Source organism: Rana temporaria, chromosome 2 (assembly GCF_905171775.1).
Source record: "Rana temporaria chromosome 2, aRanTem1.1, whole genome shotgun sequence".
Taxonomy (NCBI): Eukaryota; Metazoa; Chordata; class Amphibia; order Anura; family Ranidae; genus Rana; species Rana temporaria.
The window spans coordinates 149,359,422-149,387,193 of NC_053490.1; the positions used below are offsets into that span (position 1 = coordinate 149,359,422).

At 44.4% G+C, this 27,772-nt stretch overlaps 1 protein-coding gene across 1 annotated transcript; it reads right to left on the bottom strand.

Annotated features, from left to right (window-relative positions):
- Positions 1–3,505: 3,505 nt before the first annotated feature.
- On the bottom strand, positions 3,506–26,804 carry RGCC (regulator of cell cycle). Its single transcript, XM_040341314.1, has 5 exons — positions 26,643–26,804; positions 19,687–19,863; positions 7,487–7,594; positions 6,435–6,497; positions 3,506–3,843 (listed from the first exon to the last, which is right to left on the bottom strand). Exons 1-5 carry the CDS (start codon positions 26,674–26,676, stop codon positions 3,836–3,838), a joined length of 390 nt encoding a protein of 129 aa, XP_040197248.1. The 5' UTR covers positions 26,677–26,804; the 3' UTR covers positions 3,506–3,835.
- Between the last annotated feature and the right edge of the window lie 968 nt (positions 26,805–27,772).

Sequence of the window (27,772 nt, forward strand, 5' to 3'; positions counted from 1 at the left end):
TATCAGCTAGAATTCTGACCCTCAAAGACCTGTTAGTCTGCCTTTAAAATGTCCACCTCCACTCCATTTATTATCCTAAATTAGATGCACCTGTTTGAGGTCATTAGCTGCATAAAGACACCTGTCCACCCCATAAAATCAGTAAGAATCCAACTACTAACATGGCCAAGACCAAAGAGCTGTCCAAAGACACTAGAGACAAAATTGTACACCTCCACAAGGCTGGAAAGGGCTACGGGGAAATTGCCAAGCAGCTTGGTGAAAAAAGGTCCACTGTTGGAGCAATCATTAGAAAATGGAAGAAGCTAAACATGACTGTCAATCTCCCTCAGGCTGGGGCTCCATGCAAAATCTCACCTCGTGGGGTCTCAATGATCCTAAGAAAGGTGAGAAATCAGCCCAGGACTACACGGGAGGAGCTGGTCAATGACCTGAAAAGAGCTGGGACCACCGTTTCCAAGGTTACTGTTGGTAATACACTAAGACGTCATGGTTTGAAATCATGCATGGCACGGAAGGTTCCCCTGCTTAAACCAGCACATGTCAAGCCCCGTCTTAAGTTTGCCAATGACCATTTGGATGATCCAGAGGAGTCATGGGAGAAAGTCATGTGGTCAGATGAGACCAAAATAGAACTTTTTGGTCATAATTCCACTAACCGTGTTTGGAGGAAGAAGAATGATGAGTACCATCCCAAGAACACCATCCCTACTGTGAAGCATGGGGGTGGTAGCATCATGCTTTGGGGGTGTTTTTCTGCACATGGGACAGGGCGACTGCACTGTATTAAGGAGAGGATGACCGGGGCCATGTATTGCGAGATTTTGGGCAACAACCTCCTTCCCTCAGTTAGAGCTTTGAAGATGGGTCGAGGCTGGGTCTTCCAACATGACAATGACCCGAAGCACACAGCCAGGATAACCAAGGAGTGGCTCTGTAAGAAGCATATCAAGGTTCTGGCGTGGCCTAGCCAGTCTCCAGACCTAAACCCAATAGAGAATCTTTGGAGGGAGCTCAAACTCCGTGTTTCTCAGCGACAGCCCAGAAACCTGACTGATCTAGAGAAGATCTGTGTGGAGGAGTGGGCCAAAATCCCTCCTCCAGTGTGTGCAAACCTGCAAAACTACAAGAAACGTTTGACCTCTGTAATTGCAAACAAAGGCTACCAAATATTAACATTGATTTGCTCAGGTGTTCAAATACTTATTTGCAGCTGTATCATACAAATAAATAGTTAAAAAAATCATACATTGTGATTTCTGGATTTTTTTTTTTTTGATTATGTCTCTCACAGTGGACATGCACCTACGATAACAATTTCAGACCCCTCCATGATTTCCAAGTGGGAGAACTTGCAAAATAGCAGGGTGTTCAAATACTTATTTTCATCACTGTAACAAGTGGAGAGACTTTCAGCTGTCAAAAGAAAATATCCGGGCAGTCTGCCAAGTTTTTAACAGGAAACATTGTAACTGACACTTCCTTCTTAGATCAAAGGGATACATGTCTGTGTGTAAAGAACAAATCTGGGCAGTCTGCGAAGTTTGTAAACAAAATGAAACATTGTAACTAACTAACATTGTAACTAAATTTAACCACTTAAAGTCCAACACTTGTTTCTTAAGTTAGAAAGCAATATTATTTGCTAGAAAATTACTTGGAACTGCCAAACATTATCTATATTTTAGCAGAGACTCTAGGGAATACAATGGCTATTGCTGCAATATGTTATGTCACACTGCATTTTCCCACTTCAATGAATAATAAAAACCATAAAAACAAAACAGTGAAGTTAGCCCATTTTTTTATTATTTTTTTTTTTTTATGTGAAAGATGATGTTACGCCGCAACAATCGTGGGAGAATCGTGATCTATCTTCTAAGCAAAAAAATTGCAATTCTCATTTTAGCCAGAATCGTGCAGCTCTGTACCCTGCAACATAAAAAGTGCAAAGACCGCCATAGAGTAATTTTCTAGCAAAAAACAAATGATGTTTTTTACATGTAGTAGAGAAGTGTCAGAATTGGCCTGGGTGGCAAGGGGTTAATTACCATGAGTAATATACAAATAATTATTATAAGCACTGTGATCCTATCAGTCTGCTGCAGTGTGTCAGCTTGTATTTATATTGGCCGCTCTGAATGTAGCTTCTGACAGGCTGTGCAAGCAGGCTCGTATCTCCGGAACCATAAATGATAGCCGTCACATATTTTCACCAGTTGTGGGGTAGCTCTTCCCATGCCTACCCCCAAATGTAGGGTTTCTGTGACCTCTGGTCATCGAGCTACAACCCCCCAAATTCGATCTTAGAAAAAAAAAAATCTTAAAAAAAAAAAAAAAAAATTTTTTTTTTTTTTTTTTTTTTTGGGCAAATGGGCCTATCTTGAGAAAGGGGCCTGGAGCTGCAGCTCCATCAGCCCCATTGTTAATCCGGCCCTGCCCGCAATGCGCCTCTGCAGAGACGCATTGCTGGCGGTATAGCCAAGCTGTCCTACTGATTTCAATGGGCGGGAGTGGTGAAGGAGCAGTATACACACTGCTCCTTCACCGCTCCAAAGATGCCGCTAGCAGGACTTTTTTTCCTCCCTGCTAGCGCACCGCTCCAGTGTGAAAGCCCTCGAGAAACAGCAGCAGCTGTTTAGGGTCGGTTTGCAGGCGCTATTTATTAGCACAATAGCGCCTACAAACCGCTCCAGTGTGAAAGGGGTCTTATAGTCAAAGGGGTAGATCCACAAAGAAATTACGCCGGGGTATCTATTGATACGCCGGCGTAATTTCAAAATTCCTGCGTCGTATCTTTGTTTTGAATCCTCAAAACAAGATACGACGGCATCTCGGCTAGATCCGACAGGCGTATGTCTTCGTACGCCGTCGGATCTAAGATGCAATTTTTCGGCGGTCGCTAGGTGGCGTTTCCGTCGTAATCCGCGTCGAGTATGCAAATGAGCTATTTCCGACGATCCACAAACGTACGACCGGCCGTCGCATTTTTTTACGTCGTTTCCGTTCTGCTTTTTCCGGCGTATAGTTAAAGCTGCTATATGGTGGCGTACTCAATGTTAAGTATGGCCGTCGTTCCTGCGTATAATTTTGAAAATTTTACGTCGTTTGCGTAAGTCGTCCGTGAATGGGGCTGGACGCCATTTACGTTCACGACAAAAACAATGACGTCCTTGCGACGTCATTTGGAGCAATGCACCCTGGGAGTTTTTACGGACGGCGCATGCGCAGTTCTTTCGGCGCGGGGACGCGCTTCATTTAAATGAAACGCGCCCCCTACCTGCCGAATTTGAATTCCGCGCCCTTACGCTGCGAGAGATACGCTACGCCGCCGTAACTTATGGTGCGGATTCGTTGAGGATTCAAACCAACTAAAAGTAAGTTACATCGGCGTAGCGTATATCCTAGATACGCTGCGCCCAGCGCAGATGTATGTGGATCTGCCCCGAAGTCTATTGACGGTTTCTGGAACCAATGTGCAAACATGTGAAGCAATAATAAAAAATTAAAAACTGGACACATTTTATTTTGTATACAAAAATATATTATATTGGAAAAAAAAACTTAATTACATTTGTTTCAACTATAACATTACAAATTTCCATAAAAGCATTTTAAATTACAATTAAGCATCATGTAAAAAAATACAGTCAACTGTATCTTTAAAAGTATTAAACAAATATATATAGATATCTCTTTCTAATACATGCAGCAGGTGGAGGCAAAGATCAAACAGAGCAGTATGTAGGTGTGATCTTGTGGAAACGCCTGCATTATGTAACTCTACTTCATGACGATTTACAGCCTTCTGTGTTCTTGCACTGTATACAGTGATTTACATGCCTACAAGGGACAAGAAATACATTGGTCAGCCAAGTACAAGTCATAACCCAATATGGTACACTAAATAGCAATATATGGGGAACTCAAAAGGTTCTTCTAGTAAGTAAGTGGCATTTGAGAATAAAAAATAAAAAAAAGTGCAAAGTATTCATGCTTCAACCTCTCGCTGCCTGCATGCTTGTTCTAGATCAGTGACTTATTAAGAAATGAATTAAGGATGTCCGCCACAGAACACGCATTTTCAAATTTTCAGCAATTACAGCTTACATATTTCCACACAAAAGGTTTCCTTCAAGCCCCATACACACTAAGGTCCCGTACACACGTCCGAGAAACTCGACGGGCAAAACACATCGTTTTGCTCGTCGAGTTCCTTGTGAAGCCGCCGAGGATCTCGGCGAGCCAAGTTTCCTCATTGACTAACGAGGAAATAGAGAACATGTTCTCTATTTGGCCCAACGAGATCCTCGTCTGTTTCCTCGGCCGAAAGTGTACAGAGGACCGGGTTTCTCGGCAGAATACGGCTCCGATCGAGTTTCTGGCTGAATTCTGCCGAGAAACTCGGTCGTGTGTATCAGTTTTCCTGCAGGTTTTTCTCTTCGGGTTTACCAAAACCATGTAGTTAGTGCAAGGGCCTGCCTGATTGTATACAAATTGAAACTCTTGAGGTTTTACCTCATATTAGATGGTTTTGGTAAACCTGAAGACAAAAACCTGCAGGAAAACAGATAGTGTGTATGGTGGAGGTGCATACAAAGCCGCTAAATCCTGCATGTTCTTTGCTCAGGAGAGAGCCAAGAAAGGTGTAACTCATTAAGTGGGGCCCAAAATTCAGTTCTGCCTATACCTTATCCAGAACAGTAAAGACTGCTTAAAGCGCAACTTATGTCAAACATTCTTTAGTTTTGAGTTGGGAAGTATACCCCTGTTATTGCTGCCCATCACTCTGCTGAGTAGGTTCAGCTAAATTCTCATTAGATAACCCTTCTGCAATGCAAGAATATATTATAATGTATTTTGGGCATACAGCAATTATTTAAAATGGCTCAGTAATCAGAAAATACACCCTAGTATAGCTTAGAGCAGGGGTGTCAAACTCCATTTCATCACGGACCGCATCAGCAGTATGGTGCCCTCAAAGGGCCAGTTTCAGGAGTGCGCTACGTACAGGGTCCAGGGGTGCATTATGTACAGAGGGCAGCGTTCAGGAGTGCGCTACGTACAGGGTCCAGGAGTGCATTATGTACAGAGTGCAGCGTTCAGGAGTGCGCTACGTACAGGGTCCAGGGGTGCATTATGTACAGAGTGCAGCGTTCAGGAGTATGCTATGTACAGGGTCCAGGGGTGCATTATGTACAGAGTGCAGCGTTCAGGAGTATGCTATGTACAGGGTCCAGGAGTGCATTATGTACAGAGTGCATTATGTACAGAGTGCAGCGTTCAGGGGCGTGCTGTGTAGGAAGTGCAGGGTTTAGGGGTGCACTGTTTGTAACTCCAACCTCCCCATAAAGCTTCCTCGCATCTTTCACCAAACTGGCCCAGCTCTAGTGCCTCCCTGTGTGGGCTTCTGTGTTTACAAGTGACAGCAGTGGAGAGCGAGAGCCGGAGGTGACAGAATGGAGTTCCAGCTGCAAAACTAGATGTGAAGACCACATGACAAGGCCTGGAGGGCCACATTTGGTTTGTGGGCCTTGTGTTTGACATATGTGGCGTAGAGGGTTACATTTAACCTGATGTAGACATCTAGGCTGCAAACGGCAGGAAACAAAGTAAGAACTGCAGGAGGAAGCAGACATTCTTTACCCAAACAGTGCACCCTGGTTATTCAGCTGCAGCACCATAAATGAACTGAACCTGTGACCACTTAAATTAAGTCATTAGAATGGGTATTTAGATTTAAAAAAAAAAGGACCTTATACTGCATATGATAGGACAATTGAAAACTCAAAGACGTCATGTGTTACTTTTGTAAATCAGGTTCATTCTGTCCTAATTTTTCATATCCAAGTGCATAGGTAAAGTCTCTGAGTTATTAGGCAATACAAGTCCCAGAATGCATGTTTCCATAAGTTTATTCTCATACATGTGGTTTCCTATTGACAAATTTTCTTTAATTGATAACTTAATGCAGCCTAGCAGTACTGGGTCACACTTAGCCTATCAGCTCTCCTGGGATGCATACCCATTTGTGTGGCTACAAAGCAGATCACTTACCAGTTATTGAACCCCCCACCCCTCCCCCCAAGCACACAATACTGAATATTATACAAACAAGTACAGTAAGACCCGGTTCACACAGGGGCGGCAACGGCTTTGGGGGCGACTTGGCAAGGCAAACTCAAGACGACTTCAGAGGCGACTTTCAAAATGGCTTCTGTATTGAAGTCCATGCAAGTCGCCCCCAAAGTCGTACAAGAACCTTTTTCTAAGTCGGAGCGACTTGAGTCGCTCCTATTAGAACGGTTCCATTGAACAGTCGCGGAGTGCGACTTGTCAGGCGGCTGAGTCGCCTGAGGTGTCGCCCCTGTGTGACCCGACTCTTAATGCATGAACCAAAGTAACAGAAAACAGTCATTTACAAATATACTCACTTTCTAGTGTTCGGTCAAGGTCAGCAATAAAATCTTCCAACTCTTTTGTATCTCCAAGTTTAGCTGTGCCAAAAAAAAAAAAAATTGAATAATAATGAATACTAAATAGTTACACTATCACCACTTAAAAAATTGTTGCCATTAGTACAAGATTTAAGCAAGGCATGAAAAAAGCCAACATAATGCAAGAGATCACAAAATACAAAGATTTTCAATGCAATCATGTGATATTTCCTTGGATGGAGAGCAAACTGTTGTATGAGTGGAAGCACACCGGGTCCCCGGGGATTAGGATGGCTGAACTTTCATTCGATTCTCCGGCTTCCCAGCACCATTTACTTCCCAACATCATGGAATAAAAACAGACTTATCTGAGGTCTGTTTATTTCAGGTAAAGTCAGGGGCGGACTGACAACTCATGGGGCCCCCAGGCAATAGATTATAGGTCCCCCGGGCAATAGGAGATTATGGGGCCCCCCGGGCAATAGGAGATTATGGGGCCCCCCGGCAATGGATTATGGGGCCTCCCGGCAATAGGAGATTATGGGGCCCCCCGGCAATAGGAGATTATGGGGCCCCCCGGCAATAGGAGATTATGGGGCCCCCCGGCAATAGGAGATTATGGGGCCCCCCGGCAATAGGAGATTATGGGGCCCCCCGGCAATAGGAGATTATGGGGCCACATAGTATACACACACACACACACATACAGTATACATACACAGTATACACACACAGACACACAATATACACACACAGTATACACATACACACACTGAAAAGGTACTGGCATCTATAATTTTGGGATCTTTTAAAAAAAAACACAGATTTTGACATAATGTCCCTGGTTTTACTGAGGCTGGCAACCCTGATGGGGCCCCCTAGTGGCATGGGGCCCTCGGGCAGTGCCCGAGAGCCCGAATGGTTAGTTCGCCCCTGGGTAAAGCCACACCACCTAAAGTTATTTTAGTTTTAGTCAAGCTTTTGCTCAACCAATTTACATTATAGCTTGAATATTTTAATCTCTAATGCCAAGTGAGGCCATACTGTACCTTTTCGTGGTGTTTCTGCTGGAGAGGACAGTGATGGAGAAGACAAAGTCGGGGAGTTTAGTTTTTCATCGCTGAAACTAAAACTGTTTCTACAAAGTGAATCTGCACCTGAAAAACAAAAAGAGAAGGCTACTGTAAGTCTATATATAAGGGGTTGAGAATGCAAATTATTATACAGGATTTATCTAGCGCCAACAGTTTGCGCAGCGCTTTACAACTTCAGGGAAGACAGTACAATTACAATACAATACAGGAGGAATCAGAGGACCCTGCTCCTGATGCCGCGTACACACGGTCGTTTTTCGGCATGAAAAAAAACGACGTTATTAAAAAAAATCATCGTGTGTGGGCTTCACATCGTTTTATGCTGCATTTTTTTTTTTACAGTAAATCATGCTGCATTTTTTAACGTCATTTTTTAAAAAGGTCGTTTTTTGTGTTGTAAAAAATGATCGTGTGTGGCCTAAAACAACGTTTTAAACCCGCGCATGCCCAGAAGCGAGTTATGAGACGGGAGCGCTCGTTCTGGTAAAACTACCATTCATAATGGAGTAAGCACATTCATCACGCTGTAACAGACAAAAAAAAAGCGCGAATCGTCTTTTACTAACAAGGAATCAGCTAAAAGCAACCCAAAGGCGAATAGAACTTCCCCTTCAGAGTGCCGTAGTGACAAAAATGCACTGACACTGTATTAATGACACTGGCAGGGAAGGGATAACATCAGGGACAATCAAAGGGTTAACTGTGTTCCCTATGAGTGTTTACTGTGTGGGGAACCTCGAGGAATAGAGACATCTGTGTTTCTGATTAGCAGGAATCACAGATGTCTCTCTTCCTGTCTGACAGAAAGACGATCTGCCTTGTTTACATAGGCAGACTATCCTGTCTCTCCAGCGAGTGATCGAAGGTGGGAAGGTGGCCGGTGGCTGTGGGACCTGCCGATTGGCTCCGGCGGCACGTGCCCCAGAACTGTGCAACAGAATCACGTACAGGTACGCGATTTTCTGCTTAGGGCCACCCTGCCACAGTAAATGTACGTGGGGCGGTCCTTAAGTGATTAATAAGAGGAAATGTATCTGTCCAGGGTTCCAGCACTCTCATCACCCAAGCCGGTTCCTTGAAGGTCTTTGGGTCACCGGTGCCAGTGCAATGTTTATTGTGGGAAGCTGGCTGGTACGCCTTGTGACTTCAGTGCCAGCTTTGTGTTGTGTGAATGGTCCGGCAGCCTCCTGGGACCTGGGACGTGTCCCAGGAGGGATGGGGGAAAGCGGAAGTGGAAGCAGGTACTTGACAAAACTAGGTACCCATGAAAAAAAAATCTAAAATAAAAAAAAAGTGGTAGAGGCGGGGGGACATAAATAAGAAACTTCCCTTTTAGGGTGAAGTTCTACTTCAAGTAATTGTCTATCGCATCAGTTTCTTTTCTATGCATCAATTTCCTGTTTTAACACTTTTTTTATGAAATAAGCTATAATTTGGCATATAGAGTGTATATATAGAGTACATAGTAATAAATAAATGGGTGTATAACCCTCCAAAAAAAAATAAAAAAAAAGTGTTCAGCCGTCCAAATAAATGAAAAGCAGAATTAGGCTCCATGCACACTGCTCTTAAAAAAATAAAAAAAATGTCTCTTCTCTTGCCAGTAAAAAAACGCTCATATAGAGCATTGTCTGCACAAAGTTTATACGAGTTTAGGAGAATTTTACATTTTTCTGCCAGTAAGCTCCAAGCAAAAATGTGAACCAGAAGGTTTTTTTTCCTGCCTCTGAACGGAAAAAAAATGGCTCAAATATGCCTGTAATCATCCTAATGTACATGGACACATAGGATAACATTGAGCTGCTTCTACAGGCAGAACACACAACTCCTGTAGAACCTTAAAATGTTTTTCAGCTAGAAGAGTATAAAGGTTAATGGAGGATGGCAGCACTGTAGTGTTTGTACATGTGTATTGACTTTCCAGTCTCTGCCCTTGTTTCTCCAGCGTGTCTGCATCTATTGCAATTGAGTGTCTATCTCTCTGTAGGTCAAAATAAAAGATATTGCTACTCTAATCAGTATTAGCTTAAATCAGATCCGAGCCAAGGCCCTACCCTCAATTTTCATAGTCAATTTTTTTTTAACGTTATTGTTAATGGAAAATGTCAAGCTAACGTTTGTAAGATCACATTCTCTAAACTTATGTTTAGGCTACTTCTGTATTGCAGAAGCATCAGGCTGTTGTCGGGTATAATTGACCAATTATGACATCCATAAATGTGGACCATATCACATCTAAACTAACACTCAATTATACAACGCAGTTGATTTACAAAAGGCAAATAGACTATTCACTTGTGAGGGAAATTGCACATTACAACGGCATTTTCCACACAGCCTAGTAAGGCAAGCGACTATGGCCCAGATTCACATACCTGGGCGCATAGTTATGCCGGCGTAGCGTATGGAATATATATGCTACGCCAACGTATTCTCAAAATACTTGCTCCCAACGTTGCGCCGGCGTAACTTAAATCCGTCGGCGTAAGCCCGCCTAATTCAAAGTAGGTGGAGTGTGGGCGTGATGCATTTAAATGAAGCGTGACTCCATGCAAATGAAGGGCCGAACAAACGGCGCATACGCGCGCATTCTCAGAATCACGTCGAACATACTCCCTAAGATACGACGGCTCAATACCTACGACGTGAACGTAACCTACGCCCAGCCCCATTCACGTACTACTACGTAAACGACGTAAAATACGACGGCTGTTCCGTCGTCCATACCTTTGCATGGGATGCGCCTCCTATAGGTGGAATAACTTTACGCCGGACGTACGCCTTACGTAAACAGCGTATATTACTGCGACGGGCGCAAGTACGTTCGTGAATCGGCGTATCTCGGTCATTTGCATATTCGCCGCGTAAATCAATGGAAGCGCCCCTTGCGGCCAGCGTAAATATGTGCCCAGGCTCCGACGACGTAGGAAACTTACGTCGGTCGGATGATGCCACATTTCAGGCGTATCTTGCATTAAGAATCAGGCGCATAGATACGACGGCGCATCTGTGCACTTACGCAGCGTATCTAAAGATACGTCAGCGTAAGTGTTACCTGAATCCGGGCCTGGATATTTTTTTTGCAAAACAGACATTTAACCTTATTTACTAGGCTCTGGGGAAAATTCTCTTGCAAAGTGCAACTTCCCCTGCAAGCTGAACAGTCTATTTGCCGTAAGTAGAGAAACGTATGTATGCTAAAGCTTCCATCTGCATCACGGAATTAGAGCTCCATTGCACATTTTGTGTGGTTATATGCATAGTTAGAAACTGGCCTGGCAAAACCAAGCAGGAACAGCTAAATATAAGGAACCCACAGAGGCAAGGTTATAGTTACAAAGATGTACCCAAACATTAAAATAAATATAATTACAACTGTAAAATATTTCCTGTGACTGTACAAAAGTGAGCTTGTTATGGAAGAACAGTATTAGAACGGAAAATGGAAAGTTTAAGCAGTTACAGAATTCCATCAAAGCATTCAAGGGGCTTCATGATTTTAGTTTACTGTTTTATAAATGGAGTTTTATGGTGGATTTATGTAACTGAGCACAATTTCAAAAGATTAAATGCAATGGCAACAAGGAAAAACAAAAGAAGAAGCTTCTGCTGGCAGAAACTAGGGGTGCAACGGATCAAAAAACTCACGGATCGGATCGATCCTCGGATCAGGAGTCACGGATCGGATCATTTTCGGATCAGTAAAAAAAAAAAAAAAACACAAGACAAACAAAAGTTTTGTCTTTTACATTTTTATTAATATTTTTTTTTTTTACTACTAATGGCGGCGATCAGCGATTTTTTTTGTGACCGCGACATTATGGCGGACACATCAGACATTTTTGGGACCATTACAGTGGGATAAATGGCAATTACAGTGTTACTGTTTTACTAGTGTGGGGGAAATGTTGGCTATGGCTATTATTAATAGCCATAGCCAAAATTGCCCCCACACTAGTAAAACAGTAACACTGTAATTGCCATTTTTGCCACTGTAATATAAAGCCCTGTACACACGGTCACACTTTTGGCCAACCAACTTCAAAATCTGCAACTTTTCAAATTTGTCCGACCGTGTGTACGCTCCATCGGACCAACTTTTTCTGGTTTCATCCGACAAAAAGTTGGGTCTGCGAACGGACCAACTTTTCGGCAACAAAAGTCCGATGGTGCTTTGTGTGACCGTGTGTACAGCAATCCAACCAACTTTTGGACAAAGTGCAAATACGAATGCTCAGAACCAATGTTAAAAGCAACAAACAATAGCAGAAGTTAACCAAAGGGTGGCGGTAAAGAGCAGAAAAGAGCAAAAAAAAAACACGTGATGTTAGGAAACTTTTAGAAAAGTTTGCAGAAAAGTCTGACTGTGTGTATGCTATGGGTGTGGCAGGACAAATCAATTAGGACAAAAATCCAAGGGAAATTTTGTTGGATGTCTGACCGTGTGTATGAGCCTTTAGTCATAGCCAACATTGCCCCCACACTAGTAAACAGTAACACTGTGTGTATAGACATTTTTCCCACTGATTACAGTGGGAAAAATGGCTATACACACAGTGTTACTGTTTACTAGTGTGGGGGCAATGTTGGCTATGACTATAATTACAGTGGCAAAAATGGTAATTACAGTGTTACTGTTTTACTAGACCGAGTACATCAGTACAGTGAGTTGGCTAATGGCTATTAAGCCATTAGCCAACTCACTGTACTGATGTACTCGGTCCGTCTCACTGTACTCAGGTTGCATGCAGAGTCAGTGGCGCAGCGCGCTCTTGCAAAATAGAAAAAATCCACGAGCAGAGGGAGGGGTGATGACGTCAGCGCGCACCGCCGCCGAGTGTACCAAGATGGCCGACCGCTCCGGAGCTAGGCCGAAGCCGCGGTCTTTCCTAAGGCCGCGGCGGCGGTGCGTTCCGCGGATCGCATTCTGTGCCGATCCGAACAGGTCGAACCGTTCGGATCGCGGATCGGGCACGATCCGTTGCACCCCTACTAGAAACCAGTCATATCCCAGCCATTTTCTAGTGCAGGGTAGAAAATAAAATATAATTTGTGAGTCCCTATGGGTAACTCCCTCCAGCTTTCACACAGGACACCCAATATTTTCAATGAATGTAACCTGCTATCCAGCAGTACTTTGTGTATTGGGGCACTGGCTGGGAAATCCAATGGCCTACATACTATAGAATTCATCCATTAGGATTAGGATTATTGCAGTGGTCATCCACCCTGTCCTCAGGGCCCACTAACAGGCCAGGTTTGCAAGATAACTGAAATACATCACAGGAAATATCATTTGCTGCTCCATGATTGCAGTATTCTAGTCTGCATCTCCAAGGTAATACATAAAACCTGGCCTGTTAGTGGGCCATGAGGACAGGGTTGATGACCAATGGATTATTGCATTATCACCTATGCCAACAAAGTCAAAGGACACCCTTTATTTACATTACTGGGTAGTAGAATCAGATAAATACAATTAGTAAAAATGGAATACAGGAACCATAGAAACTACAACAAAAAGAGAAGTACAAACAGATTCTGCGATCATCATCGATTTCTATAGTAACATAGCCATGGAAGAAATACACAAGAAACACACAAACAAAAAACGGCAACAACAACCAACTTCACTGATCTCAGTGTCACATAGAATACACTGTTCAGATATGATTGGTTAGCAGTATCTGCTTTCCATATGTACTATATGTACTATATAAATGTGGACGCTGTGGCTTCTTGTTGACAGAAGATGCCCTTAGGCCCTGTTAACACATATGTTCATGTAATCTGTGAATTCCCTTTTTGTAATAAAATTATTTTGACATTTCTGTGGTTTAGTGTTAAATATGAGCAAAACTGGATGATAAATATGGACCCGATGATATAGTACATTAGTGCAGTAAAACTGCAGCATGTTTCCTCTCATTGGTGAGAACTACTTCCACTGACCTCAGTCTGTGGTTTACCCGCAGTGGTAGCAATCATTAAGCTGCAGGAAACAAGCAAAGCAAACTGGCTCTTACTAACTAGGTGCGAATAGATACGACCATACAAGAATGAGACACAATTCTTCCCTTAGGTTACACCAGGCATGTCCAAAGTCCGGCCTGGGGGCCAATTGCGGCCCCCCTGGTGATTCAATTTGGCCCCCCTGGGGATTTGGATAGATATATATATATATATATATATATATATATATATATAGCCATTGCAGCCTCACTCGTGCCCTGTGGGCCACAAAATATATATACCGTATTTATCGGCGCTGCCTCGGAGGGGACAGGACGTGCACCATCATATTACATAAAGAGAATCTCCTGTTTACTCGGCGGCATCTGTAATAGGAAGTCCCTATGGTTTAATGGTTCAGAGAATGTCAGGCAAAATGGTCGGCCCCCGGGCATGTTCTCTTCATCAAATGTGGCCCTCTTTGAAAAAAGTTTGGACACCCCTGGGTTAAACGCTTGTTACATCACAAAACTGCTTAGAAACATGACCAGATATACCAAAGTGTCAGTCCACTCAAAAGCAATATTTATTGTTGGTGGAGCCTGGCAGGCTGACAAGGTACTTGGCATCTAATAAGCAGTGGTCTCAAAAATGCTGCCCGCAGGCTGGATTCAGCCCTTTGCTTGCTTATATCTGGCCCATGGGGCACAATTTCGTCAACTGACACCAATGATGGGGCAACATTCCCCCAACTGACACCAATGATGAGGCAACATTCCCCCAACTGACACCAATGATGGGGCAACATTCCCCCAACTGACACCAAAGACAGGGCACCATTCCCCCAACTGACACCAATATGTTGCACTTTTCCTCTTATTAATACCAATAATGGGTGCACTGATTCAGGGCCATTTTTCACTCCCATTGGCCACAGTCTACCCCCGCCCCCAAGCCTGCTGGGCAAACTGTCCCTTTGCTTAGAAAGTTTGGAGACCCCTGTAATATGTCTTAGTTGGCTTAACAGGAGCACTGACTGACAATCTGATAGTTTTAGTAAAAAAAACATTAACCCTATCCACCTGGGAGTTTTGGGTGTTTCCACCTACCTTAGAGTGTTCCAACCCCACCCATTTAACTTTCCATAATAAGAGACTAGTAAAGATCAAATCCATCTCCCATCTTATTGGCCACAGAGGCTGTACAGACCTAGAGGGGTTCATTTACTAAAGGGAAAAAGGCTGCCCGCTTGCAAGGGCAGTTGCACTTTAAGGGAATTTTCCCAAGTGAATGTGGTGCAAATTTCACTTTGCAAAGAATACCCAATCATGTGCAAGGGGAAAAAAAAAACAACAGATGCTTGCAAAGTAAATAGCATATGCAGTCATATGCCGTTGTCCTTTAGTAAATGATCCCCATTAAGTATGAGACATGCAAGAAAGTCAGGTGGTTTCCAGCATCTACCAAAAACAATTACCGTATTTATCGGCGTATAACACGCACCCTAACTTTAAGAGGGAAGTTTCAGGGAAAAAAACTTTCCATAGCCCCCTGCGTATAATACACAGGCACAGTTTGCCCTCTATTTTCAGGGTAAAAAAGTGAGTGTTACAAGCCAATAAATACAGTGGGGTAGATTCAAGAAGCAATTGCGCCTGTGTAACCATAGGTTACACAGCGCAATTGCTTACTTGCCCCGGCGTAACGAGTGCTCCTGATTCAGGAACCTTGTTACGCCGACTGCAGCCTAAGATCTGCGCGGCATAAGGCTCTTATGCCCGCATATCTTAGGCTGCATTCTTGCGGTGGCCGCTAGGTGGCGTTCACGTTGTGCTCAGTGTATAGTATGCAAATTGCATACTAACACCAATTCACAACGTTGCGCGAGCCCTGCGTACGCAATTTACGTAGTTTACGTACGGCGGTTTTAGCAGGGGCAGCCCATGTTACGTATACCCGTCGTTCCCGTGTCGCGAAATTAGAATTTTACGCACTTTGCGTAAGTGAATCGTGAATGGCGTTGGACGCCATTCACGTTCACTTTGAAGCAAATGACGTCCTTGCGACGTCATTTGCCGCAATGCACGTCGGGAAAGTTTCCCCGATGGAGCATGCGCGCTACGATCGGCGTGGGAACGCGCCTAATTTAAATGATTCCCGCCCCCTACGGGATCATTTAAATTGCGTGCTCTAGCGCCGGGCATTTTGCCGGCGCGCCCGCGCAATTCACGGAGCTTCTGCTCCATGAATCAAGGGCAGCGGAGCAAATTTGCGGGGGCGCAGGGCAAAAACGTTGCCCTGCGCCTCCGTAAATAATGGGCAATTCTACCTGAATCCGGCCCAGTATCTGTTTTGGGTAGACTGAGGCCGCATACACACAAAACTGATGAAAACGGACTGAAGGACCGTTTCATCGGTTAACCGATGAATCTGACTGATGGTCTGATGTGCCTACACACCATTGGTTAAAAAAACAATCGTGTCAAAACGCGGTAACGTAAAACACACGACGTGCTGAAAAAAACGAAGTTCAATGCTTCCAAGCATGCGTCGACTTGATTCTGAGCATGCGCGGCTTTTTGACCGATGCTTTTGCATACTAACGATCGGTTTTGACCGGTTAGGCGTCCATCGGTTCAAATTTAAAGCAAGTTCTCTTTTTTTGGACCGAAGGATAACTGACCGATGGGGCCCACACACGATCGGTTTGGACCGTTTTCATCGGTTTTGACCAATCGTGTGTACGCGGCTTCACTGATCCAAAGCTTCTAAAAACAGTTTTGACAAAGGCACTACTTTCAGAGTTACATACTTCGCACTTACAAACAGAAGATGCCAACAGAAAAGGTACACTGCCCTTTACCGATTGGATATTGCAGTATATCATAACAGATGAAAGAAATGACCTATGAATAATAGTTCATTAAAATAAGCAGTTTTACAACAAACAAATTGATGTCCAGCGTTTCAAGATTCTAAAGAACAATAGATGAAGCTGACGTTATAATACACAAATCAAGAGAAACATGGTGTTCTCTTAGCAACCAGAACTAAACACTCTAGTAACACAAAAAGCCACAGTCTTCCTGTTTTTACAGACTATGCATTACAGATAAAAGTAATATGTAAAAAAAAAAAAAAAACCCTTTGTGTAATGAAACACAACTAGTAAAGTCACAAGGATACACAACCTTAAAAAAAAAGTGTTTACGAACACCTGCAAAGTGCATTGATATAGAAGAGCCTCGGGGGAACAACCCGTCTTTATTCATTCCTGACTCATCATGCTCATTTTTGTCCCTGGAGATACTTCAAACCCAACGGTTCACAATCCAATAACTCATAACTCATGCCCCAGACAGTGGAAGTGGCAAAGACCAGGGAAATCTTTACCGATCGCCCTGCAGGTACTAATGACACTAGAACATGAGAGAAGACAAAGAACATTGTATTCGTGATCAAAGAGAATACAGGATGTCTTCCTGATTAATAGATGAGATCACACAGTGTAGGAATGGTGATGCTGCTGCACAGGTATGACATAATGGTCAAACAAGAACTGGCAGGATTTGTTTTTTTTGAGCTAGGGGTAGTCACACATCAGAGACGGCACTAATGAACTACAATGTCAGGAATGCATTTTAATCCAGGGGGTAGAGGACCTGCTATGAATTATGTTGAGCAGGCTGTCTGCAGGCAAATGAAAAGCGTTCAGCTTGACTTAGAAGACATATGTACAGGGTTTCCTCCTACTTCTTAGGCAGCCAGCCAACAATTTTGAGAACTGTCAATGTTACCGAGTGTCCCAACTCTCTGGATCGGAGACAGTATGTCCCTTCAGCACTGGATATCCTCCAGTCATCAGCATTCAACCTACACAGTGGCAGTTTGTCCATACAGTAGAGGGCGCTGGAGCGCCGCCCCCTCTGGCTCTCACACCGCCACTGAGTCTAATAACATCGATTCATGCATTGCATGAATCAATGTTATTGTCGCCGCTGCCGCTGGTCTATTCAGATGGCCGGACCTTGAGCGCCGGCCACCTGAATAACGGCAGCTGGTTGGCTGTACGGAAGTGACTATCAGAGCCAGCGCCCCTCAGCATCCGGAAGCTTATCCAGGGAACGTACAGGGGTGCGTTCCTTGGATAAGACTGACGGGCGTTTCAGCCAATCAGCTTGACCGGTTCTGGCTACCGGTAACCTGATTGGCTGAAGCGTCATCGAGGGCGGGAGAAGACATCGAGGGATGTGGGTGGCTGACTCCAGTAAAGGTAAGTGCCGGTCGGGGGGGGGGGGGGGAAGGGGCATTTTACAGGGCACAGCGGCGACGAAGGGCACAGTGACATCAATGGGCACAGTGGGGACAATAGGCACAGCGGCATGAATGGGCACAGTGGCGACAATTAAAGGGCACAGTGACATCAATGGGCACAGTGGCATGGAACAGTGGTGACAATTGATGGCACAGTGGCTGCGTTTGATGGCATGGCATAGTGACTGCATTTGATGGCATGGCACAGTGGTGCAAATTGATGGCACAGTGGCTGCGTTTGATGGCATGGAACAGTGGTGACAATTGATGGCACAGTGGCTGCGTTTGATGGCATGGCACAGTGACTGCATTTGATGGCATGGCACAGTGGTGCGAATTGATGGCACAGTGACTGCGTTTGATGGCATGGAACAGTGGTGACAATTGATGGCACAGTGGCTGCGTTTGATGGCATGGCACAGTGGTGACAATTGATGGCACAGTGGCTGCATTTGATGGGCACAGTGAGGCTGCAATTTTTTTTTTCGTTTGCGCCCCCCCCAAAAATTTTGGGCACAAACCGCCACTGCCTACACATAAACCGCTATTAGAAGCTCAATTACATTGAACTATATAAACAAATTGAAGAAACCTATCATTTCAAATATGTAGGCAGCCACTGCTGACTTGTTTTGGAAGTGCTACCTGGCTAGCTGACAGAGTGGCATTTTCTGAGTCACGGACCCAAAACAAGATACGCAGTCAATGAGATCAGAACTTTTTATAATACAGTGACCTAAAAGAGAAGTTCAGGATTTTTTTTTTAAATCATAATTACCTAGGTGGATGCAGCATTGGTACGATGTGGCATCTGTCCACCCGCCGGCTCTGAGACTAAGAACCAAGCGATCAAACACCACTGATTGCTCGGTTCTCAGAGCTTTGTGAGCAGAGAGGTGTCAGTCACCGGCTTTCTGCGGAACAACCCCCCCACACTCACTGGAGCGCTAAAGTGGAGGGAGCTGGAGCGCCTGGCAGAGGCTCTCAGTAGCTATTCTGATTTTACCTGGTTGCCGATGAACCAAAACGAAATGCGCTACAAGGGTGGCTCTGTTGGTTCCCTCCAGGCCAAATCAGTCAATTGAAATACAGAAAGAGCCAGATGGAAAAGTTTGGCTCAATGGTGGCTGTAGCCACTCAGATCAGTCTCTGATTGAATATTCTGAAAGCCACCTGAGGAGGTTGTCAGAATACAGTGGGCACAGCATGATTTGTCCATCCATACTGTATAGCATGGACAGAGGATTCTGTTTTGTTTTTTCACATCTAACAGTATTTAACCCCATCCATTCGTGAGCTTTAGATGGTTTATAATGGATTCAAATAGATTCAAACAGAAGGTATTCAAGGGGACAATTTTAGGAGAGGTTTAAATGAGACACGCAGGAACCAAATCCAGTTTCAGATTTCATGGTGTTCCTATAATGTCACCTTAAAGTGGAACTTCACTCTCCCAAATAAATATTTGTAATCCTTATGTTGCTGGAATTAGCAAATAGGTATGCGAGTACATCACATTTACTTTTTTTTACATTTCTTCAGTTACTTCCTGGTTTCTTTCCTAGGCAAATGATATCATACATCCCAGGCGTCTTCAGGAGGGGAGGAGGGGTTTTCCCAGCTAAGCACATTCTCCTGCATGCATACTTGAGCAAAGGGCAGATGGATTCCAGGAAGTAAATTCTACAGGAATCATTTGCCCTTACTCAAAATGGCCACGGCCAGAAATGCTGGGGGGGTTGTTTTTCAAAGTGATCTCTCAACAAAATAAAGCATGGAGACATGGATGGATGGGGGGGAGTTTGCTTTGAATATTAAAAATGAATTAAATAGAGTTTTTGGTTTGCGGTGCTCAGATGTAGTGAAGATCCGCTTTAATCGTTTCTTACTTTCTGAGTCGCTGATTCCGCTGTCACTGATACTGGCACTGCTCCTCCTCTTCATGGTCTTCAGGTGTTCATCGTAACAGAAACGTCTCTTGTTAAACGGCGAGGAGAAATCTTCCAACACGGCATCAAATTCACACAGCACTTCATTCAAATCGTCATCATATTCAATAAAGGCAGCTGTAAGGAATAAGAAGAGAAAAGGTTCATGTTCTGTGTTTTAGGACATTAGAGATTGCTGCACCTTTTATGGTCTCCAGCGCCAAATAGTAACCCACATAAACGCGTTGGAAGTTTCTTTATATCTAACGCTTTGTTGGTTTTAGGTTACGTGAATAGTTTTTAGCGTGGATGCCAATTAGCACAGTTATTTCAAAAAGCCAGAGTGATCTCATCTCATTACCATTCATAGCAACTATACAAACATTACAATCATACCTCCCAACTTTTTGAAATGGGAATGAGGCACACCTATTATCAAATGTATAAAGCATAGGACACGCCCCCATGCCACGCCCCCCTTAAAGGAGAATTGTACAAGAAAACAAGATTGGTTGAACCTACAAGTGCTTTTTTACCATTACTACTCCTTTGTATTGGCTTTTGGAGTTTAAAAATGCAGCGATTTAAGCCTCGTACACACGACCGAGGAACTCGACGGGCGAAACACATCGTTTTCCTCGTCAAGTTCCTTGTCAGGCTGTCGAGGAACTCGACAAGGCAAGTTTCTCCATTCCCGTCGAGGAAATAGAAAACTCTCTTTTTGGCTCGTCGAGTTTCTCGACAGTTTCCTCGACGAAAATGTACACACAACTCGGTCGTGTGTACGAGGCCTGAGAGATCAGATGAAAGGTTTTAGCGCTGGAAAACACTTTTTTGATAGATAAAAAGTGCATTTTATATACATCTATATAGAGCAGACCAAAATGAGGGACAAATGAGGAGGAAATGGGGACAGAGGGACATTGCTTCAAATCAGAGACAGTCCCTCGAAATCAGAGACAGTCCCTCGAAATGAGAGACAGTCCCTCGAAATGAGAGACAGTCCCTCGAAATCAGAGACAGTCCCTCGAAATCAGAGACAGTCCCCTCGAAATCAGAGACAGTCCCCTCGAAATCAGAGAAAGTCCCTTCGAAGTCAGAGACAGTCCCTCGAAATCAGAGAGACAGTCCCTCGAAATCAGAGAGACAGTCCCTCGAAATCAGAGACAGTCCCTTCGAAAACAGAGACAGTCCCTTCGAAATCAGAGAAAGTCCCGTCGAAATCAGAGAAAGTCCCGTCGAAATCAGAGAAAGTCCCGTCGAAATCAGAGAAAGTCCCGTCGAAATCAGAGAAAGTCCCTTCGAAATCAGAGACAGTCCCTTCAAAATCAGAGACAGTCCCTTCAAAATCAGAGACAGTCCCTTCAAAATCAGAGACAGTCTCTTTGAAATCAAAGACAGTTGGGAGCTATGTTACAATACATAGGTACAAGCACGAGAATAACAAAACTTCATGGTTGGTGCTACTACTATGATTTACTATCACAGTACTACTATCATCATGGTCATTGGCGTGCGCAGCCTTTGGCATTAGGGTGTGCACCCCAAAGCTCAAACACACTCTACTGATCACTCACGATTTTCATTTAGAAAGGGAAGGGGCCAGTAAATGGCATATTTACTAGCCCCTTCCCCCCTCAGCCTAAAACATCCACAGTAACAACCGGTGGGAGAGGAGGGAAGCTGGCAGTGCTGTGGGGGGAGGGTGGGAGAGCCAGGTCAGTAGGGGGATCTGTTCTGCACAGGGTGATTAGGGTGTGCCTGGGCACACCTGGCACACCCTGTGCGCACGCCTATGATCATGGTAATTCACAAATAAAAAGATGTGCCTATAATGTAGTCAAGATCGGAACGCTGAGACAGCTGCAATCCAAAGCCCTTGTGGTCATTCAAAGATGACTCAATGCTGTCGGTAATGGCTCTACTTTTTCCTAGATATCATGTTTTTTCTTCCTCAGTACTGTTACAGGGCCGATCCGCCCTATACGCACTGTACGCAAGATGCGTACTGTATATCATATTCAGATTAAATATCAATAGGGGGAGAATCTTGGACCTGGAGAACACTAGCCTTTGACTCTAGAAAGTAAGTTAACTCAAATAACATGTCCTTGTATGAAATGAATAAAGGAAAATCATTTATAGACGATATCACAAACAAGGCATGGCAAACCAATCTGTACGAAGAAAAATAGACGAGGTTAAGTGAGCCTAAAACCACAAAATGAGTCATTGTCTATTACAGGACTTGGTAATCCCATAAAGATGTACTCATGTCATTTTGAGAGAGTGATTGGTTTTCAAGATTTTCCCCTGGCTGCCCCCTCCAGCAATCATCAGGCTGACACATTTCTAGAACTAGGTGGGCCGAGTCTGTAGGCAGCTGTATTGGCAGCACTGCAGAACTCTTCCACTGTGGATACTCCTCATAATAGAGCATTAGCAGGAGGCTGGGAACAAAGGGCACAGAAAGCCTCTTTGGCAAAACACTACTCCCTACTTTATGGGAAGCCTTTGATTCAATCGTCCAAAGCACATTGAATAGCGACATCTGCCATGACAGAGGCCTGCAGAGCAGTGCACAGGTTAAAGGCGTCACAAGTCTTCAAAGCCGGTTTTATCATCAGAGCAAAGTTTCCCATCTCCGTCTACAGAAGAGCGATGAAAGTAGATGAAACGCGCTCACAGGCAGATTTCAGGTTTGATAGGCTGTGCAGACCACAGAGGACTCATACTATAACATACTATACACAAACCTCAGCATATTAAAGGGAAGGCATGGCGAGGGAAATTCAGACAGCAAAATCTGGTGCAGCTCTGCAGAGAAACCAATCAGCTTTCAGCTTTTATTTTCAAAGCCTAATTGAACAAGCTGAAGTTAAAAGCTGATTGGCTCATATGCACAGCTGTACCAAGTTCTGTGTGCTCCAGTTTTAGTAAATCTCCCCCAATGTGTTTAGTGAACACATCACATTATTTAGAGAAAGAAAATCCTGTGTTCTGAGTTGTCACCAGACCAGGAATACAGGGGGAATCTTCTAATGAGGACATTTGTTCGAGTGACTCTGGGAGTCCCCCACTTTTGAGGTAGTCAGAGGGAAGTACACACACACTTTGCAGTGGTGGTAAGTGGGAAGAATATGCCCGCCTACATTGGCAAGCAGCAAAAGAAGCACCTCTCCCCAACATTGGTAGTTAGTGCAAAGAATAACACTCCCCCTTATGCTGGTGGTCAGTGGGAAGAATGCCCCCCTTACACTAGTTGTTAGTGGGAAGAACATCCCCCCTCCATCCTACACTGGTGGTCTGTGGAATAAACACCCCTCCATCCTACACTGGTGGTCTGTGGAATAAACACCCCTCCATCTTACACTGGTAGTCAGTGGGAAGAATGCTCTCTTTACACCAGCTCTCAGTGGAAAGAACATCCCCCTTTACATTGGTGGTCAGTGGGAAGAACATTTCCCCCTTACATTGGTGGTCATTGAAAAGAACCCTCCCCCTTACATTGGTGGGAAGAACACCCGCCCCCCCCTTACATTGGTGGTCCTTGGGAAGAACATCCTCCTTACATTGGTGGTCAGTGGGAAGAACATCCCCCTTACATTGGTGGGAAGAACACCCCCCCCCCTTACATTGGTGGTCCTTGGGAAGAACATCCTCCTTACATTGGTGGTCAGTGGGAAGAACATCCCCCTTACATTGGTGGTCAGTGGGAAGAACACCACCACTTACATTGGTGGTCAGTGGGAAGAACACAGCCCCCCTTACATTGGTGGTCAGTGGGAAGAACACAGCCCCCCCTTACATTGGTGGTCAGTGGGAAGAACATCCCCCTTACATTGGTGGTCAGTGGGAAGAACACCACCGCTTACATTGGTGGTCAGTGGGAAGTACACCACCGCTTACATTGGTGGTCAGTGGGAAGAACACCCCCCCTTACATTGGTGGTCAGTGGGAAGAACACTGCCCCCCCTTACATTGGTGGTCAGTGGGAAGAACACTGCCCCCCCTTACATTGGTGGTCAGTGGGAAGAACACTGCCCCCCCTTACATTGGTGGTCAGTGGGAAGAACACCGCCCCCCCTTACATTGGTGGTCAGTGGGAAGAACACCGCCCCCCCTTACATTGGTGGTCAGTGGGAAGAACACCGCCCCCCCTTACATTGGTGGTCAGTGGGAAGAACACAGCCCCCCCTTACATTGGTGGTCAGTGGGAAGAACACAGCCCCCCCTTACATTGGTGGTCAGTGGGAAGAACACCGCCCCCCCCTTACATTGGTGGTCAGTGGGAAGAACACCGCCCCCCCTTACATTGGTGGTCAGTGGGAAGAACACAGCCCCCCCTTACATTGGTGGTCAGTGGGAAGAACACAGCCCCCCCTTACATTGGTGGTCAGTGGGAAGAACACAGCCCCCCCTTACATTGGTGGTCAGTGGGAAGAACATCCCCCTTACATTGCTACGACTAAGGCTATTGCCGAAACGCGTCAGGCTCTCACTCTGATAAACCAATAAACGACACCTCAAGATTTACAGTTTTGCCGGCTCTTCTTACTACTTGTCCCCCCCTTACATTGGTGGTCAGTGGGAAGAACATCCCCCCTCCCTTTACATTGGGGGGTCAGTGGAAAGAACACTCCCACCTCCATTAAGGTGGCAATACATGGAATCGAAATTTGTCCAGCTGAGCATGGACCAGACAAATTTCAATACATGCATGAACAGACTGGTTGTACAGAAGTCAATCCATGTATGGCCAGGCAAGACTGACTTCTGTGCAACCAGCCGGTCAGGTTTTTCCCAAATGATCGGTGCCGCCTGCTATACCTGGCAACACCTGACCAATGTGCTCTGACGCCAGGGAGAGCTCTCTGCTGTTGGAACACTGTAATACAGAGGAAGTGTTTCCCCTTCCACATCAAATGTGTGTATGGGGGAAAAGGATTGAACGGTAATTAAAGATGAATGTGTAACTTAACTGACATTGGTGGATGGCACCACACTCCTCTTTCATTGGTGGTCAGCACCCTACCCATCACCCCCACCCCTTAGGCTACATGTATATTGGCAGCTCCTAAACTTGAGTTTGAGCTTTTTTTTGCCAAAGCTCCTAAACGCAACTCTATTAAAGCCTGTGTGTCAATGTACACATGGGATTTTAGCAGCGTTGAAACGTAAAAGGATAGAAACATTTTGACAGCCGGCCGTGAGAATATTTCTGCTGTTTTTGTTGCGTTTTCCCACCGCCGCGGTCAGGGTAGGCTAGTGTGCATGCAGCCTTACATTGGTGGTTTGTGGAAAGAACGCACCCTCCTGCCTTGGTGGTCAGTGAGAAGAATGCCCTCCTTATACTGGTGATAAGTGGGAACAATGCTCCTCCCTCCTTACACATGTGGTCACAGTGCCACCCTTCCCTACAGCAAAGATCACCAATAATTCTGCCATGTAGCATTGCCACCTAAACTATTCAAGTGCCATCAGATTCGGGGGGGGGGGGGGGGTCAATCAGCCACAGCTCAGGGAAAATCACGGATACTTCTGGAGTAACGCTGGGTGAGAATTTCTCCACTACAATAAAGATACAATTCTACTATGCTTATTAAATGATACTATACTTACTAATTCATATTACCGTATATGTATTAAGTTATACTATACTTATTAAATTATACTTTAAGAATTACATGTATACTATATTTGTTCAATTATACCATATGTATTAAATTATATTATACTAATTACATTTATAATATCCATAGTAAAAAATAATACATGTATTAAATGGTATTATGGTAAATAAATGGTAAATGATAACTATATGTATTAAATAATATTATACTTATTACGTTTATAATATCCTTAGTAAATAATCCTTTATGTATTAAATGTTATCCTTAGTAAATGATACAATATGTATCAAATTATACTTAGTAAATTATAACTATATGTATCAAATAATATTATATGTATTAAATGATATTGTCCTTAGTAAATGATAACTATATGTATTAAATATTATACTTATTAAATGTATATTATCCTTAGTAAATGCTACTATATGTATTAAATGATACTATACTTATTACATTTATACCATACTTATTATAAGTAAAAGCAATGGTATAAATGACAAAGGTAGCCCAGTATGTAGCAAGATGAAAGAAGAGCTTTATGAAGGTAGGTGAGGTTACACTCCTAATGAAGCTCTATAAAGGTAGGTGAGGTTACACTCCTAATGAAGCTCTATGAAGGTAGGTGAGATCACCCTCCTAATGAAGCTCTATGAAGGTAGGTGAGGTCACCCTCCTGATGAAGCTCTATGAAGGTAGGTGAGGTCACCCTCCTAATGAAGCTCTATGAAGGTAGGTGAGGTCACCCTCCTAATGAAGCTCTATGAAGGTAGGTGAGGTCACCCTCCTAATGAAGCTCTATGAAGGTAGGTGAGGTCACCCTCCTAATGAAGCTCCCTATGAAGGTAGGTGAGGTCACCCTCCTAATGAAGCTTTATGAAGGTAGGTGAGGTCACCCTCCTAATGAAGCCCTATGAAGGTAGGTGAGGTCACCTTCCTAATGAAGCTCTATGAAGGTAGGTGAGGTCACCCTCCTAATGAAGCCCTATGAAGGTAGGTGAGGTCACCCTCCTAATGAAGCTCTATGAAGGTAGGTGAGGTCACCCTCCTGATGAAGCTCTATGAAGGTAGGTGAGGTCACCCTTCTGATGAAGCTCTATAAAGGTAGGTGAGGTCACCCTCCTGATGAAGCTCTATGATGGTAGGTGAGGTCACCGTCCCAATGGTCTCCAGACAGAGGTGACAAGTGCCATGTACTGATGGTGGGAGTCCAGCCTGGGGCGATCTATAGAGCTCAGTAGATGGAAAGTCTGTAGAGGTGACCAGCTGAGAAGCTCTTCTTACCTCTCCGGGATGACTTCACTTTAGGGGACTTCATAGTTCCAACCAACACAGAGCAGTGACTGATGAGTAGGGCTGAGAAGGTCTGTGTAGGGATGAGAAGGGGTGAGTAGGTAGATGCTCCCAGGTATCTCCTTCCACTCGCACAGATCTGATGTATGATTCCCTCGGTGCACGGCTCCTTTTATGTGCGGGCTGCCTGGGCGGTGACGTCACCCGGTGGGCGGGCAGGCAGCGAAGTTCCATTCATTAGAGTCACGTTGGATTCCATGTACTATCGGCGAGCCGCTCTTATATCAGATTATCACTAGAGGGCGCCCATTTCCATTCACATTGTAAACCAAGTTAGGTCCAGCAAATGAATAACAATACAAAGGCAATGGGTGGTGAGGGCATCTAAGGCTGAATGATCAAATGTCCTGGTTTTCTGGAGACATTTAAGAAGTTTAAACTGATGTTAAAGTTCAATTTACACTGCAATGTGTGCTTTGAGCGCAGGTAAATGCACGTGCGTTAACATGCATTTGCAGGCTGCGCTGCATTTTAAAATTGGATGAAATACTTTTTTTTTTTTACTTGACTACATTTTCCTAATTGATGGATTGTTGCAGTGCGCTTACATGCATTTATGTGCGTTGCATCTTATTGCACTGCGTTTTTTTTCCAACTAAGGGCAACTACACTATTTAAATACCCTGGGGCAGATTCAGGTAGCTTTTACGGCGGCGTATCTCCAGATACGCCGCCGTAATTTGAAATCTGCGCCGGCGTATCGTTACGCCGATTCTCAAAGGCAGATACGCTAAAAAAATAGGCTTCCTTCACTGACGTAACTTGAATGCGGCGGCGTATAATTGTGTGCAATATTACGTTGGCCGCTAGGGACGCTTCCGTTGTTTTTGGCGTAGAATATGCAAATTACCTAGTTACGTCGATTCACGAACGTACGTGCGCCCGGCGGTAGTTTTTTACGTAGTTTGCGTGAGGCTTTTTCTGCGTAAGGTTGCTCCTGCTATTAGGAGGCGCAGCCAATGTTAAGTATGGACGTCGTTCCCGCTTCGAAATTTGAATTTTTTACATCGTTTGCGTAAGTCGTTCGCGAATAGGGCTGGACGTAATTTACGTTCACGTCG